This window comes from Scyliorhinus torazame, chromosome 6 (genome assembly GCF_047496885.1).
Source record: "Scyliorhinus torazame isolate Kashiwa2021f chromosome 6, sScyTor2.1, whole genome shotgun sequence".
In the NCBI taxonomy this organism is placed as follows: domain Eukaryota; kingdom Metazoa; phylum Chordata; class Chondrichthyes; order Carcharhiniformes; family Scyliorhinidae; genus Scyliorhinus; species Scyliorhinus torazame.
In genome coordinates this window covers 7436004-7453592 of record NC_092712.1, presented here as the reverse complement: position 1 = coordinate 7453592, position 17589 = coordinate 7436004, and the positions used below count along the sequence as shown (strand labels likewise).

The 17589-nt window shown below is 53.6% G+C and overlaps 1 protein-coding gene across 1 annotated transcript in view; it reads left to right on the top strand.

The window, feature by feature from the left end:
- fam83hb (family with sequence similarity 83 member Hb) overlaps nucleotides 1-17589 on the top strand; it is a 200802-nt gene that overhangs the window by 65422 nt on the left and 117791 nt on the right. The window contains exons 2-3 of the mRNA XM_072507906.1: nucleotides 4345-4798; nucleotides 9286-9450. Coding sequence (XP_072364007.1) covers nucleotides 4352-4798; nucleotides 9286-9450 — 612 coding nt within the window. The 5' untranslated portion in view covers nucleotides 4345-4351. The remainder of the gene's footprint in view (nucleotides 1-4344; nucleotides 4799-9285; nucleotides 9451-17589) is intronic.

Genomic DNA, 17589 nt, shown 5'->3' with positions numbered 1-17589 from the left:
CCTTTGACAAGGTGCAGCATCGGAGATTGTTAAATAAGTTAAGAGCTCATGGTGTTCAGAGTAAGATCCTGGCATGGATAGAGGATTGGCACAGTGGTTAGCACTGTTGCTTCACAGCGCCAGGGTCCCAGGTTCGATTCCCACTTGGGTCACTGTGCGGAGTCTGCACGTTCTCACCGTGTCTGCGTGGGTTTCCTCCGGGTGCTCCGGTTTCCTCCCACAAGTCCTGAAAGAAAGGATGTCTCGATAGCCTGGGTCACATTGAGATCAGAAAAGACGAGGTGTTGGGCATCTTGAAAAACATTAAGGCAGATAAGTCCCCAGGGCCTGATGGGACCCATCCCAGAATACTGAGGGAGGCAAGAGAGGAAATTGCTGGGGCCTTGACAGAAATCTTTGTATCCTCACTGACTACAGGTGAGGTTCCAGAGGACTGGAGAATAGTTAATGTTATTCCTTTGTTTAAGAAGGGTGGCAAGAATAATCCAGGAATTTACAGGCTGGTGAGTTGAGGGGCAGCACGGTAGCACAGTGGTTAGCACCAAGGCTGCACAGCGCCAGGGTCCCAAGTTCGATTCCCGGCTTGGGTCACTGTCTGTGCAGAGTCTGCACGTTCTCCCCGTGTCTGCGTGGGTTTCCTCCGGGTGCTCCAGTTTCCTCCCACAAGTCCCGAAAGACGTGCTGTTGGGTGAATTGGACATTCTGAATTCTCCCTCTGTGTACCGGAACAGGCGCCGGAATGTGGCGACTAGGGTCTTTTCACAATAACTTCATTGCCGTGTTAATGTAAACCTAATTGTGACAATAAAGATTATTATTATTATTATCTTGCGCCAGTGGCAGTGAAATTATTGGAGAGAATTCTTCGAAACAGGATTTACTCCCATTTGGAAGCAAGGGGACGTATTAGTGCGAGGCAGCACGGTTTTGTGAAGGGGAGGTCGTGTCTCACTAACTTGATAGAGTTTTTCGAGGAAGTGACAAAGATGATTGATGAGGGTAGGGCAGTGGATGTTGTCTATATGGACTTCAGCACGGCCTTTGACAAGGTCCCTCATGGCAGACTGGTACAGAAGTCACACGGGATCAGGGGTGAGCTGGCAAGGTGGACACAGAACTGGTTCGGTCACAGAAGGCAGAGGTAGCGTGGAAGGGTGCTTTGACTTCATTGGCCGGGGCATTGAGTATAAGAATTGGCAAGTCATGTTGCAGTTGTATAGAACCTTAGTTAGGCCACACTTGGAGTATAGTGTTCAATTCTGGTCGCCACACTACCAGAAGGATGTGGAGGCTTTAGAGAGGGTGCAGAAGAGATTTACCAGGATGTTGCCTGGTATGGAGGGCATTAGCTATGAGGAGAGGTTGAATAAACTCGGTTTGTTCTCACTGGAACGACGGAGGTTGAGGGGTGACCTGATAGAGGTATACAAAATTATGAGGGACATGGACAGAGTGGATAGTCAGCTTTTTCCCAGGGTGGAAGAGTCAGTTGCTCGGGGACATAGGTTTAAGGTGCGAGGGGTAAAGCTTAGAGGAAATGTGTGAGAGAAAATTACACGGCACCTTGGCAGTAATAGGATGGGAATAGAGGGATTCGGACCCCAGAAGTGTTGAAGTTTTTAGGTTGGACAGGCAGCATGGTTGGAGCAGGCTTGGAGGATAGCAGTACCTGTTCCTGTGCTGCTGTTCAATTCTTTATGAAAGATCACGTGACCTGTCATGTCAGTATCAGCACTCTGAAGGAACTGCCTAATTACATCCACTTTTCAGCTTTCTCTCCATAACCCTGCAAATTAATCCTCTTCAAACCCAGTTTCCCTTTTCAAGTTCCTATGGAATCTGATTTCAGGCAGTGCATTTCAGACCATAATAATAGATGAAAGCAAATTACTGCGGATGCTGGAATCTGAAACGAAAACAGAAAATACCGGACAATCCCAGCAGGTCGGACAGCGTCTGCGGAGAGAGAAGGGAGCCAACGTTTCGAGCCTGGATGACTCTTTCTCAAAGCTGGAGGGAATTGGAAATAGGGTCATATTTATATTGTGGTCTCCTCTATGTCGGAGAGACCAGAGGCAGACTCGGTGATCGCTTCGGTCTGCGTGCATTCAGGACCCTGACCTTCCCGTTGCTGCCATTTGAACACAAGGCCCTGCTCCCATGTCCACATGTCTGTCCTCGGCCTGCTGCAATGTTCCAGTGAAGCTCATCGCAAACTGGAGGAACAACATCTCATCTTCTGATTAGCTCCACCCCACCTCGACCCCCTTGTTTTCATCCCATTTCATTTTAACTGTCTCTTACCATTCCTTTCTTTCTTGTCTTTCCTTATGTATATTCCCCCTATCTTGTCCTCCCTTTCCTTCCCCTTTCTCCCCGTTGCTTCCCCCTTCCCCCTCCTCCCCACATCTACATCTGTCACAGTTCACCCTCTGATGTCAGTTTCTCTGCTGTTTGGCCTCTCACACCTTTTGTTCTCTCTGGGGACTGCCATTAGCACTCTGTTCCCTTGGTTTCTGTGGCCATTAGCACTCTGTTCCCTTGGTTTCTGTGGCCATTAGCACTCTGTTCCCTTGGTTTCTGTGGCCATTAGCACTCTGTTCCCTTGGTTTCTGTGGCCATTAGCACTCTGTTCCCTTGGTTTCTGTGGCCATTAGCACTCTGTTCCCTTGGTTTCTGTGGCCATTAGCACTCTGTTCCCTTGGTTTCTGTGGCCATTAGCACTCTGTTCCTTGGTTTCTGTGGCTAGGACAGGATAAATATTTCCCAATTTCTATATCAAAGAGTCAACTGGACTCGAAGCGTTCGCTCTTTTCTCTCCCTACAGATGCTGCCAGACCTGCTGAGATTTTCCAGCATTTGGCTTCAGATTTATATTGTTGTGGGGAGGTGTAGAGCGGTGGGGCTGGATAGGGAGCCAGCGATAGGTGGGCATTGACACCGATCTCGTGGATAGAAAGACAAAGGTGCATGCCTCTGGGCAGAGTGGTACCCTGGCTCTGCTGGTGCCCGCTGGTACCCTGGTACTGCCAGCCTGGCACTGCCAAGTGCCCAGACGGCATGCCGGCTGGCAGGGGCACTGCCAGGCTGACACTGCTGAGGTGCCAAGCGTGCCGATGATTGGGCAGGGATGCCATGCACCGGCGTGGGGGAGAACCGAGGACTCCCTTACAGTGAGTTGGGGGCTAGGGAGGGGGGTGGGGGTTGCATCGGGGACTTGAGTGATTTAAAAATGGCATCTCGATCACTTCCTGTGCTGAGTTTTAGCGAATGGGGCATTTCCGCAGCAAAAGAGAGACAGTGAGAACAAATAAATCGCCTGTCTGGTTTTCCTGTGGTCCCGGACCTGTCAATCATAGCTAGATGCTCATAAACATTGTGGTTAGTCTCACAGCTATAACTACTTGAAAGCCACTAAAGGGTGAAGGGAGATGTAGCCAATTAAGTGCTTTCTGCAGAGAAAACGATCCAGTTTTCTTTGCCTGGCTGGATTCTCCGCTGCATCGGGAACTCCGCTGTGAAGAATACAGCCTGAGGTCTTTCATTTCTGACAGCGATGAGCTTTCTTCTCTGAGGGCCACGAACAGATGGATTTTTCTTCCCCAGACATTGGTGGAGGCAAGATCATTGAATCTCTCTAAAGCTGAGTTCGATAGGTCCTTGAGTGGTGAGGGAGTCATGCAGACGGGAGAGGAGAGGTCACAGTCAGGTCTGCAAACGTTGGGCAGGCTTGAGGAGCCAAATAGCCGAACCTCGGCTTCAAATTATTTTGGTTGTGTGTGTTTCCTTCTGTCCCTCAGTTTCATTAACTCAGCTGCGTGTTCGCAGGTCCCTGTATCATTGAGTAGCATTGTGGATAGCACAATTGCTTCACAGCTCCAGGGTCCCAGGTTCGATTCCAGCTTGGGTCACTGTCTGTGCGGAGTCTGCACATCCTCCCCGTGTGTGCGTGGGTTTCCTCCGGGTGCTCCGGTTTCCTCCCACAGTCCAAACATGTGCAGGTTAGGTGGATTGGCCGTGATCAATTGCCCTTAGTGTCCAAAATTGCCCATAGTGTTGGATGGGGTTACTGGGTTATGGGGATAGGGTGGAGGTGTTGACCTTGGGTAGGGTGCTCTTTCCAAGAGCCGGTGCAGACTCGATGGGCCGAATGGTCTCCTTCTGCTCTGTAAATTATATTATCTATAACTCAGGTATACGTGTGTGTATACAGGGCTTTGCGACCCTGAGTGTCACTAATTCTCTTGAGTGTGTACGGGTTTCTGTGTCCCTCATTGTCACCAAGTCGGGTGTCCAAGTTCTTGTGTTGTTCAGTGTCCTAACTCCGATTTGTATTTGCTGCAGCAGTGACATGGCACACCATTCTCAATCTTCATCCTTGGGCAATGTGGACAACGATCCCAACCATGTGCCTCCTCACTATAAGGAATATTACCGCATCGCCATGGACATCCTGGCTGAGGAGGGGATCGATGCCTACTACCAATTCCTGGCAAAAGAGAAGGAGGTGGATTTTCTGAGCAGCACTGAGATTGAGCACATTAATAAGTATCTCAAGAAACCCACAATATCCTTCGACGAGCTTGAATTTGTGCGAGGTGACTATGATGAATCCGACTCATCGGGAACCTACTGGCCAGTTCACACAGACATTGCTGCCCCAGCACTCGATCTGGGCTGGCCCGATATTCACATGTACAGAGGGCCCTCTGATGTTACTATCTTTGTCCATCCACCAGCCCCTGACACACTCAGCATCAAGGAAGAGTTCAGGAGACTCATCCGGTCAGCCACCCAGGTAAGGAGATGAATGATTTGAGCAATGACATAAACAAGGTAACACATCAGGCCTCATTCCGACCTGTCAGTCCTGTGCTGAGCCGTTGGCAAGAGTTCCTGCACATTACAAGGGGTCACGATTTCAAGGTGAGATGGGGAAAGTTTAAGGGAGATGTGTGCGGAAAGTTTTTTACGCAGAGGGTGGTGGGTGCCTGGAACGCTTTGCCAGCGGAGGTGGTAGAGGCGGGCACGATAGCGTCATTTAAGATGCATCTAGACAGATATATGAACGGGCGGGGAACAGAGGGAAGTAGATCCTTGGAAAATAGGCGACAGGTTTAGATAAAGGATCTGGATCAGCGCAGGCTGGGAGGGCCGAAGGGCCTGTTCCTGTGCTGTAATTTTCTTTGTTCTTTGCTGTTCTTTGATGCCGAGTGTCACAACTTATTTAACAATCCTACACTGAGCCTTCGACTCATCTTTCATCTCTGTAGAACCGTAGAATGATGCAGCACAGGAAACCATAGGGCCCATATAGTCTGCGGGCTCTTCAAAACATCTACCCAATTCGTGCCAGTCACTGACCTTTCACGAGTGTGCCACACATGTACCTCTTACACAAGAATTGTGAAATACTTTTGGCCAATTCTTTATCCAAGGGGAGATAGAAATAGGACAGACGTCAGAGGTACTTTACTCAGAGAGTAGTAAGGGCGTGGAATGCCCTGCCTGCAACAGTAGTGGACTCGCCAACACTAAGGGCATTCAAATGGTCATTGGATAGACATATGGACGATAAGGGAATAGTGTAGATGGGCTTTAGAGTGGTTTCACAGGTCGGCGCAACATCGCGGGCCGAAGGGCCTGCACTGCGCTGTAATGTTCTATAAGCTGCCACTGTCCCTTGGGCTTTCAATTTTATCTGCTGGGGGTGGATTCTCTGCCACCCACCATCGGGAGCAGGATTCCTGATCCGGCAGAGAATCGAACACCGACCCAGTTCCGATGCTCCAGTACCCCACCGGTGGCGGCTCGACAGACTCCGTGCCAGCAGGAGGATGCAACTGGGTCATTTGAACTCATTTTCATCCGAGTAACCTGCTGGAAGCCCAATTCTCCATGCCCCCATGATGCCCCAGGCCTCTCAGCTGGGATTCACGTGGGCATGGATTGGTAAAGTATCTTTCAATGTGGCCCTGACACGGTGGACCGTGCTGTGGGTAAAGGGGGTAAGTATGTAACATCGGTGCTCTCAAAGTCCTTTGGGGGGCCCCTCATCCGCCCACAGCATTCCAGCTTACTCTGCCCCTAGACTCTCCAGGAGACCTCCAACAGAGTCATCCCCCCCCCCCCGCAACAGGGTCCGGCACGGTAGCTCAGTGGTTAGCATTGTTGCTTCCCAGCGCCAGGGTCCCAGGTTCGATTCCCGGCTTGGGTCACTGTCTGTGTGGAGTCTGCACGTTCTCCCCGAGTCTGCGTGGGTTTCCTCCGGGTGCTCCGGTTTCCTACCACATCCTGGACATTCTGAATTCTCCTTCTGTGAACCCGAACAGGTGCCGGAGTGTGGCGACTAGGGGATTTTCACAGTAACTTCATTGCGGTGTTAATGTAAGCCTACTTGTGACAATAAAGATTATTATTATATTCTGATCATGGCTGATCATCAAGTTCAATACCTTGATCCCTCCTTTCCCCCCATATCCCTTTAGCCCCGAGACCTGTATCTAATTCCTTTTTGAAATTACTCAAGGTTTTGGCCTCAACTACTTTCTGTGGGAGTGAATTCCACAGATTCACCTCTCTCTGGGTGAAGAAATTTCTCCTCACCTTAGTCCTAAAAGATTTACCCCGTATCCTCAAACTATGACCCCTAGTTCTGGACTCCCCCACCATCGGGAACATTCTTTCTGAATCTACCCTGTCCAATCCTGTTAGAATTTTGTAAGTTTATGCGAGATCCCCTCTCACTCTCCTAAACTCCAATGAATATAATCCTAACTGGTTTAGTCTCTCCTCATACGACAGTCCCGCCATCCCTAGAATCAGTCTGGTAAACCTTCGCTGCACTCCCTCGAGAGCAAGAACATCCTTCCTCAGAGAAGGAGACCAAAACTGCCCACAATACTCCAGGTGTGGCCTCACCAATGCCCGATACAATCGCAGTGAAACATCCCTATTCCGATACTCAAATCCTCTCGCTATGAAGGCCAACATACCATTTGCCTTCTTTACTGCCGCTGTACCTGCGCGCTGACTTTCAGCGACTGATGCACGAGGACACCAAGGTCTCGCTGAGTATCCGCCTCTCTCAATTTACACCCATTCAAATAATAATCTGCCTGCCTATTTTTGCTACTGAAGTGGATAACCTCACATTTATCCCCATTATACTGCATCTGCCGTACATGTGCCCACTCACTCAGCCTGTCCGAATCCCGCTGAAGCATCTCTGCATCCTCCTCACAGCTCACCCTCCCACCCAGCTTTGTGTCATCTGCAAATGTGGAGATAATGGGCTTGTTTCTCAGCTGGTGGGATTCTCCGGTGCATTGGCAACGCACTCACGCCCGGGGATTTCATTGGCGTGGGGCTGCCCACAATGGGAAATCCCATTGGCCAGCTGGCGGGACGAAGAATCCAGAAAAGTGGTGCGGCCACACGGCAAATCTCGCTCAATACGTTTAGATCCCTCGTCCAAATCATGAATATATAATGTGAATAGCTGGGGTCCGAGCACAGATCCCTGCGGTACCCCACTGGTCACTGCCTGCCAATCGGCAAAAGACCCATTTATTCCAACTTTTTGCTTCCTGTCTGCTGGTGGGATTCTACCCATCTCAAGACACTACCCATAATCCCATGCGCTTTAACTTTGCATCTTAATCTGCTAGTCGGGCAGCATGGTAGCATTGTGGTTAGCACAATTGCTTCACAGCTCCAGGGTCCCAGGTTTGATTCCCGGCCTTGGGTCACTGTCTGTGCGGAGTCTGCACGTCCTCCCCGTGTCTGCGTGGGTTTCCTCCGGGTGCTCCGGTTTCCTCCCACAGTCCAAAGATGTGCAGGTTAGGAAGATTGGTCACGATAAATTGTCCTTCATGTCCAAAATTGCCCTTAGTGTTGGGTGGGGTTACTGGGTTATGGGGATAGGGTGGAGGTGTGGACCTTGGGTAGGGTGCTCTTTCCAAGAGCCGGTGCAGACTCGATGGGCCGAATGGCCTCCTTCTGCTCTGTAAATTCTATGATTCTATGTGAGACCTTGTTGAAAGCCTTCTACAAGTGCATGTTCTCCCCTTGTCTGTGTGTGTTTCCTCTGGGTGCTCCGGTTTCCACTCACAAGTCCCGAAAGACATGCTGTTAGGTAATTTGGACATTCTGAATTCTCCCTCTGAGTACCCCCCCCCCCGCGAACAGGCGCTGGAATGTGGCGACGAGGGGCTTTTCACAGTAACTTCATTGCAGTGTTACTGTAAGCCTACTTGTGACAATAAAAATTATTTTAAAAAGTCTAAATAAACCACATCCACCGGTTCTCCCTGGTCAATTCTTCTGATTACATCTTCAAAGAATTCTACTAATAATAATAATAATCGCTTATTGTCACAAGTAGGCTTCAATGAAGTTACTGTGAAAAGCCACTAGTCGCCACATTCCGGCGCCTGGTCGGGGAGGTCGGTACGGGGATTGAACCCGCGCTGCTGGCCTTGTTCTGCATTACAAGCCCGCTGTTTAGCCCACTGTGCTAAACCAGCCCCCTGATAGATTTGTCGAGCATGATTTTCCATTTGTAAATCCATGCTGACTTTGTCTGATTATGCCCTGCTTTCCAAATGCTGTGCTATGTAATCCTTGCTAATGCACTCCAGCAACTTCCCTGCTCCGACATTATACTCACTGGACTATCGCTCCCTGCTTTCTCTCGACCTCCCTTTTTGAATAGCAGGGCTACATTCTCTACTGTTTAGGAGTAGAGTCCAAAGAATTTCTAGGGCCACTTAAGATGAAGATTATCAGCCCCTGAAGATTTACCCGCCTACTAATTTCCTTCAGCTCCTCACTAAATAAAGTACACTGCCTATATTGGGCAGCACGGTAACACAGTGGTTAGCAGTGTTGCTTCACAGCTCCAGGGTCCCAGGTTCGATTCCCGGCTTGGGTCACTGACTGTGCGGAGTCTGCACGTTCTCCCCGTGTGTGCGTGGGTTTCCTCCGGGTGCTCCGGTTTCCTCCCACAGTCCAAAGATGTGCAGGTTAGGAAGATTGGCCATGCTAAATTGCCCTTAGTGTCCAAGATTGTCCTTAGTGTTGGGTGGGGTTACTGGGTTATGGGGATAGGGTGGAGGTGTTGACCTTGGGTAGGGTGCTCTGTCCAAGAGCCGGTGCAGACTCGATGGGCCGAATGGCCTCCTTCTGCACTGTAAATTCTGTGATAATCTATGATATTAGTTGACACCTCTCTGCTGAGGAAGGATAAGTTGATGTTTGTTCTGCGTTTCTTTCTCCCTGCAGGTTATTGCAATTGTGATGGATATTTTCACTGATATCGACCTGTTCGCTGAGGTGTTGGAGGCTGCAAGCCAAGGGATCCCTGTCTACCTCCTCTTGGACGAACTGTTCTCTCATCACTTTCTGGATATGGTTAAGAGATGCAACGTGAACCTGAACTACGTACAGGTAAGAACCAGCTCATTTCGATCCGGTTTACCATGGAGCTGAGATGAAACTGTTTTGAAAGATTGGGGGAACGGGGCGATGTGCTGGTTTAGATGTGGATTTTCCACCTCTGGGACCAATGCTCAAAAACAACCCATACTTATGGGACAATCTCTGATCTAACTGTTGAACATAAGACATGGGTGTGAAATGTGAAGACACGTCGATTAAATCTGCACGCCTATCCTCGAGGTTCAAAGAGGTCTTGGGCAGATAGTAAGCAGTGGTTGGGCCAAAAATTCCATCACACTGATTTTGCAAGAGCAGAGAGTTCATGCAGTGTTTCTTGGCCATGCACTCCTCCCTCAACCAAACCCAGCAGGGAGGCAGTGACGGAGTGGAATTGTCCAAACCCAGCAGGGAGGCAGTGACGGAGCGGTATTGTCCAATCCCAGCAGGCAGGCACTGACGGAGCGGTATTGTCCAAACCCAGCAGGGAGGCAGTGGCCGAGTGGAATTGTCCAAACCCAGCAGGGAGGCAGTGACGGAGTGGTATTGTCCAAACCCAGCAGGCAGGCACTGACGGAGCGGTATTGTCCAAACCCAGCAGGGAGGCAGTGACGGAGCGGTATTGTCCAAACCCAGCAGGGAGGCAGTGACGGAGTGGAATTGTCCAAACCCAGCAGGGAGGCAGTGGCCGAGTGGTATTGTCCAAACCCAGTAGGGAGGCAGTGACGGAGCGGTATTGTCCAAACCCAGCAGGGAGGCAGTGGCGGAGTGGAATTGTCCAAACCCAGCAGGGAGGCAGTGGCCGAGTGGAATTGTCCAAACCCAGCAGGGAGGCAGTGACGGAGTGGTATTGTCCAAACCCAGCAGGGAGGCAGTGACGGAGTGGAATTGTCCAAACCCAGCAGGGAGGCAGTGACGGAGGGGAATTGTCCAAACCCAGCAGGGAGGCAGTGACGGAGGGGAATTGTCCAAACCCAGCAGGGAGGCAGTGGCTGAGTGGTATTGTCCAAACCCAGCAGGGAGGCAGTGACGGAGCGGTATTGTCCAAACCCAGCAGGGAGGCAGTGACGGAGTGGTATTGTCCAAACCCAGCAGGGAGGCAGTGACGGAGTGGAATTGTCCAAACCCAGCAGGGAGGCAGTGACGGAGTGGTATTGTCCAAACCCAGCAGGGAGGCAGTGACGGAGTGGAATTGTCCAAACCCAGCAGGGAGGCAGTGGCTGAGTGGTATTGTCCAAACCCAGCAGGGAGGCAGTGGCCGAGTGGAATTGTCCAAACCCAGCAGGGAGGCAGTGACGGAGTGGTATTGTCCAAACCCAGCAGGGAGGCAGTGACGGAGTGGTATTGTCCAAACCCAGCAGGGAGGCAGTGGCCGAGTGGAATTGTCCAAACCCAGCAGGGAGGCAGTGGCCGAGTGGAATTGTCCAAACCCAGCAGGGAGGCAGTGGCCGAGTGGAATTGTCCAAACCCAGCAGGGAGGCAGTGACGGAGTGGAATTGTCCAAACCCAGCAGGGAGGCAGTGGCTGAGTGGAATTGTCCAAACCCAGCAGGGAGGCAGTGACGGAGTGGAATTGTCCAAACCCAGCAGGGAGGCAGTGACGGAGTGGAATTGTCCAAACCCAGCAGGGAGGCAGTGATGGAGTGGTATTGTCCAAACCCAGCAGGGAGGCAGTGACGGAGTGGAATTGTCCAAACCCAGCAGGGAGGCAGTGGCCGAGTGGAATTGTCCAAACCCAGCAGGGAGGCAGTGACGGAGTGGAATTGTCCAAACCCAGCAGGGAGGCAGTGGCTGAGTGGAATTGTCCAAACCCAGCAGGGAGGCAGTGACGGAGTGGAATTGTCCAAACCCAGCAGGGAGGCAGTGGCCGAGTGGTATTGTCCAAACCCAGCAGGGAGGCAGTGACGGAGCGGTATTGTCCAAACCCAGCAGGGAGGCAGTGGCCGAGTGGAATTGTCCAAACCCAGCAGGGAGGCAGTGACGGAGTGGTATTGTCCAAACCCAGCAGGGAGGCAGTGACGGAGTGGTATTGTCCAAACCCAGCAGGGAGGCAGTGACGGAGTGGAATTGTCCAAACCCAGCAGGGAGGCAGTGACGGAGTGGTATTGTCCAAACCCAGCAGGGAGGCAGTGGCGGAGTGGTATTGTCCAAACCCAGCAGGGAGGCAGTGGCCGAGTGGTATTGTCCAAACCCAGCAGGGAGGCAGTGGCCGAGTGGTATTGTCCAAACCCAGCAGGGAGGCAGTGGCCGAGTGGAATTGTCCAAACCCAGCAGGGAGGCAGTGACGGAGTGGTATTGTCCAAACCCAGCAGGGAGGCAGTGGCCGAGTGGAATTGTTCAAACCCAGCAGGGTGGCAGTGACGGAGTGGTATTGTCCAAACCCAGCAGGGAGGCAGTGGCCGAGTGGGATTGTCCAAACCCAGCAGGGAGGCAGTGACGGAGTGGAATTGTCCAAACCCAGCAGGGAGGCAGTGACGGAGTGGTATTGTCCAAACCCAGCAGGGAGACAGTGGCCGAGTGGAATTGTCCAAACCCAGCAGGGAGGCAGTGACGGAGTGGAATTGTCCAAACCCAGCAGGGAGGCAGTATCTGAGTGGTATTGTCCAAACCCAGCAGGGAGGCAGTGACGGAGTGGTATTGTCCAAACCCAGCAGGGAGACAGTGGCCGAGTGGGATTGTCCAAACCCAGCAGGGAGGCAGTGGCCGATTGGAATTGTCCAAACCCAGCAGGGAGGCAGTGGCCGAGTGGGATTGTCCAAACCCAGCAGGGAGGCAGTGACGGAGTGGTATTGTCCAAACCCAGCAGGGAGGCAGTGACGGAGTGGTATTGTCCAAACCCAGCAGGGAGGCAGTGGCCGAGTGGGATTGTCCAAACCCAGCAGGGAGGCAGTGACGGAGCGGTATTGTCCAAACCCAGCAGGGAGGCAGTGACGGAGTGGAATTGTCCAAACCCAGCAGGGAGACAGTGGCCGAGTGGTATTGTCCAAACCCAGCAGGGAGGCAGTGACGGAGTGGTATTGTCTAAACCCAGCAGGGAGACAGTGGCCGAGTGGAATTGTCCAAACCCAGCAGGGAGGCAGTGACGGAGTGGAATTGTCCAAACCCAGCAGGGAGGCAGTGGCTGAGTGGTATTGTCCAAACCCAGCAGGGAGGCAGTGGCCGAGTGGTATTGTCCAAACCCAGCAGGGAGGCAGTGATGGAGTGGAATTGTCCAAACCCAGCAGGGAGGCAGTGGCCGAGTGGTATTGTCCAAACCCAGCAGGGAGGCAGTGACGGAGTGGGATTGTCCAAACCCAGCAGGGAGGCAGTGGCCGAGTGGGATTGTCCAAACCCAGCAGGGAGGCAGTGGCCGAGTGGAATTGTCCAAACCCAGCAGGGAGGCAGTGACGGAGTGGAATTGTCCAAACCCAGCAGGGAGGCAGTGACGGAGTGGTATTGTCCAAACCCAGCAGGGAGGCAGTGACGGAGTGGAATTGTCCAAACCCAGCAGGGAGGCAGTGACGGAGTGGTATTGTCCAAACCCAGCAGGGAGGCAGTGACGGAGTGGTATTGTCCAAACCCAGCAGGGAGGCAGTGGCTGAGTGGAATTGTCCAAACCCAGCAGGGAGGCAGTGGCCGAGTGGAATTGTTCAAACCCAGCAGGGAGGCAGTGACGGAGTGGAATTGTCCAAACCCAGCAGGGAGGCAGTGGCCGAGTGGAATTGTCCAAACCCAGCAGGGAGGCAGTGGCCGAGTGGAATTGTCTAAACCCAGCAGGGAGGCAGTGACGGAGTGGAATTGTCTAAACCCAGCAGGGAGGCAGTGACGGAGTGGAATTGTCCAAACCCAGCAGGGAGGCAGTGGCCGAGTGGTATTGTTCAAACCCAGCAGGGAGGCAGTGGCCGAGTGGTATTGTCCAAACCCAGCAGGGAGGCAGTGACGGAGTGGTATTGTCCAAACCCAGCAGGGAGGCAGTGACGGAGTGGTATTGTCCAAACCCAGCAGGGAGGCAGTGACGGAGTGGAATTGTCCAAACCCAGCAGGGAGGCAGTGACGGAGTGGTATTGTTCAAACCCAGCAGGGAGGCAGTGACGGAGTGGAATTGTCCAAACCCAGCAGGGAGGCAGTGGCCGAGTGGAATTGTCCAAACCCAGCAGGGAGGCAGTGGCCGAGTGGTATTGTCCAAACCCAGCAGGGAGGCAGTGGCCGAGTGGAATTGTCCAAACCCAGCAGGGAGGCAGTGACGGAGTGGAATTGTCCAAACCCAGCAGGGAGGCAGTGACGGAGTGGAATTGTCCAAACCCAGCAGGGAGGCAGTGGCCGAGTGGAATTGTTCAAACCCAGCAGGGAGGCAGTGGCCGAGTGGAATTGTCCAAACCCAGCAGGGAGGCAGTGGCCGAGTGGAATTGTCTAAACCCAGCAGGGAGGCAGTGACGGAGTGGAATTGTCCAAACCCAGCAGGGAGGCAGTGACGGAGTGGTATTGTCCAAACCCAGCAGGGAGGCAGTGGCCGAGTGGAATTGTCCAAACCCAGCAGGGAGGCAGTGACGGAGTGGTATTGTCCAAACCCAGCAGGGAGGCAGTGGCCGAGTGGAATTGTCCAAACCCAGCAGGGAGGCAGTGACGGAGTGGTATTGTCCAAACCCAGCAGGGAGGCAGTGACGGAGTGGTATTGTCCAAACCCAGCAGGGAGGCAGTGGCCGAGTGGAATTGTCCAAACCCAGCAGGGAGGCAGTGACGGAGTGGAATTGTCCAAACCCAGCAGGGAGGCAGTGGCTGAGTGGAATTGTCCAAACCCAGCAGGGAGGCAGTGACGGAGTGGTATTGTCCAAACCCAGCAGGGAGGCAGTGACGGAGTGGTATTGTCCAAACCCAGCAGGGAGGCAGTGACGGAGTGGTATTGTCCAAACCCAGCAGGGAGGCAGTGACGGAGTGGGATTGTCCAAACCCAGCAGGGAGGCAGTGACGGAGTGGAATTGTCTAAACCCAGCAGGGAGGCAGTAGCTGAGTGGTATTGTCCAAACCCAGCAGGGAGGCAGTGACGGAGTGGAATTGTCTAAACCCAGCAGGGAGGCAGTAGCTGAGTGGTATTGTCCAAACCCAGCAGGGAGGCAGTGGCCGAGTGGAATTGTCCAAACCCAGCAGGGAGGCAGTGACGGAGTGGAATTGTCCAAACCCAGCAGGGAGGCAGTGACGGAGTGGAATTGTCCAAACCCAGCAGGGAGGCAGTGACGGAGTGGTATTGTCCAAACCCAGCAGGGAGGCAGTGGCCGAGTGGTATTGTCCAAACCCAGCAGGGAGGCAGTGGCCGAGTGGAATTGTCCAAACCCAGCAGGGAGGCAGTGGCTGAGTGGTATTGTCCAAACCCAGCAGGGAGGCAGTGACGGAGTGGTATTGTCCAAACCCAGCAGGGAGGCAGTGACGGAGCGGTATTGTCCAAACCCAGCAGGGAGGCAGTGACGGAGTGGTATTGTCCAAACCCAGCAGGGAGGCAGTGGCTGAGTGGTATTGTCCAAACCCAGCAGGGAGGCAGTGACGGAGTGGTATTGTCCAAACCCAGCAGGGAGGCAGTGACGGAGTGGTATTGTCCAAACCCAGCAGGGAGGCAGTGACGGAGTGGTATTGTCCAAACCCAGCAGGGAGGCAGTGACGGAGTGGAATTGTCCAAACCCAGCAGGGAGGCAGTGACGGAGTGGTATTGTCCAAACCCAGCAGGGAGGCAGTGGCCGAGTGGTATTGTCCAAACCCAGCAGGGAGGCAGTGGCCGAGTGGAATTGTCCAAACCCAGCAGGGAGGCAGTGGCTGAGTGGAATTGTCTAAACCCAGCAGGGAGGCAGTGACGGAGTGGTATTGTCCAAACCCAGCAGGGAGGCAGTGACGGAGTGGTATTGCCCAAACCCAGCAGGGAGGCAGTGGCCGAGTGGAATTGTCCAAACCCAGCAGGGAGGCAGTGACGGAGTGGTATTGTCCAAACCCAGCAGGGAGGCAGTGACCGAGTGGAATTGTCCAAACCCAGCAGGGAGGCAGTGGCTGAGTGGAATTGTCCAAACCCAGCAGGGAGGCAGTGACGGAGCGGTATTGTCCAAACCCAGCAGGGAGGCAGTGACGGAGCGGTATTGTCCAAACCCAGCAGGGAGGCAGTGACGGAGTGGTATTGTCCAAACCCAGCAGGGAGGCAGTGACGGAGTGGAATTGTCCAAACCCAGCAGGGAGGCAGTGGCGGAGTGGTATTGTCCAAACCCAGCAGGGAGGCAGTGACGGAGTGGTATTGTCCAAACCCAGTAGGGAGGCAGTGACGGAGTGGAATTGTCCAAACCCAGCAGGGAGGCAGTGGCCGAGTGGTATTGTCCAAACCCAGCAGGGAGGCAGTGACGGAGTGGTATTGTCCAAACCCAGCAGGGAGGCAGTGGCCGAGTGGTATTGTCTAAACCCAGCAGGGAGGCAGTGGCCGAGTGGTATTGTCCAAACCCAGCAGGGAGGCAGTGGCCGAGTGGAATTGTCCAAACCCAGCAGGGAGGCAGTGGCCGAGTAGAATTGTTCAAACCCAGCAGGGAGGCAGTAGCTGAGTGGTATTGTCCAAACCCAGCAGGGAGGCAGTGGCCGAGTGGAATTGTCCAAACCCAGCAGGGAGGCAGTGGCTGAGTGGAATTGTCCAAACCCAGCAGGGAGGCAGTGGCTGAGTGGAATTGTCCAAACCCAGCAGGGAGGCAGTGACGGAGTGGTATTGTCCAAACCCAGCATGGAGGCAGTGGCCGAGTGGTATTGTCCAAACCCAGCAGGGAGGCAGTGACGGAGTGGTATTGTCCAAACCCAGCAGGGAGGCAGTGACGGAGTGGAATTGTCCAAACCCAGCAGGGAGGCAGTGACGGAGTGGTATTGTCCAAACCCAGCAGGGAGGCAGTGGCCGAGTGGAATTGTCCAAACCCAGCAGGGAGGCAGTGACGGAGTGGTATTGTCCAAACCCAGCAGGGGGGCAGTGACGGAGTGGTATTATCCAAACCCAGCAGGGAGGCAGTGGCCGAGTGGTATTGTCCAAACCCAGCAGGGAGGCAGTGACGGAGTGGAATTGTCCAAACCCAGCAGGGAGGCAGTGACGGAGTGGTATTGTCCAAACCCAGCAGGGAGGCAGTGACGGAGTGGTATTGTCCAAACCCAGCAGGGAGGCAGTGGCCAAGTGGAATTGTCCAAACCCAGCAGGGAGGCAGTGACGGAGTGGTATTGTCCAAACCCAGCAGGGAGGCAGTGGCCGAGTTGAATTGTCCAAACCCAGCAGGGAGGCAGTGGCCGAGTGGTATTATCCAAACCCAGCAGGGAGGTAGTGGCTGAGTGGTATTGTCCAAACCCAGCAGGGAGGCAGTGACGGAGTGGTATTGTCCAAACCCAGCAGGGAGGCAGTGGCTGAGTGGTATTGTCCAAACCCAGCAGGGAGGCAGTGGCCGAGTGGTATTGTCCAAACCCAGCAGGGAGGCAGTGACGGAGTGGTATTGTTCAAACCCAGCAGGGAGGCAGTGACGGAGTGGAATTGTCCAAACCCAGCAGGGAGGCAGTGACGGAGTGGTATTGTCCAAACCCAGCAGGGAGGCAGTGGCCGAGTGGAATTGTCCAAACCCAGCAGGGAGGCAGTGACGGAGTGGTATTGTCCAAACCCAGCAGGGGGGCAGTGACGGAGTGGTATTATCCAAACCCAGCAGGGAGGCAGTGGCCGAGTGGTATTGTCCAAACCCAGCAGGGAGGCAGTGACGGAGTGGAATTGTCCAAACCCAGCAGGGAGGCAGTGACGGAGTGGTATTGTCCAAACCCAGCAGGGAGGCAGTGACGGAGTGGAATTGTCCAAACCCAGCAGGGAGGCAGTGGCCAAGTGGAATTGTCCAAACCCAGCAGGGAGGCAGTGACGGAGTGGTATTGTCCAAACCCAGCAGGGAGGCAGTGGCCGAGTTGAATTGTCCAAACCCAGCAGGGAGGCAGTGGCCGAGTGGTATTATCCAAACCCAGCAGGGAGGCAGTGACGGAGTGGTATTGTCCAAACCCAGCAGGGAGGCAGTGGCCGAGTGGTATTATCCAAACCCAGCAGGGAGGCAGTGGCCGAGTTGAATTGTCCAAACCCAGCAGGGAGGCAGTGACGGAGTGGAATTGTCCAAACCCAGCAGGGAGGCAGTGACGGAGTGGTATTATC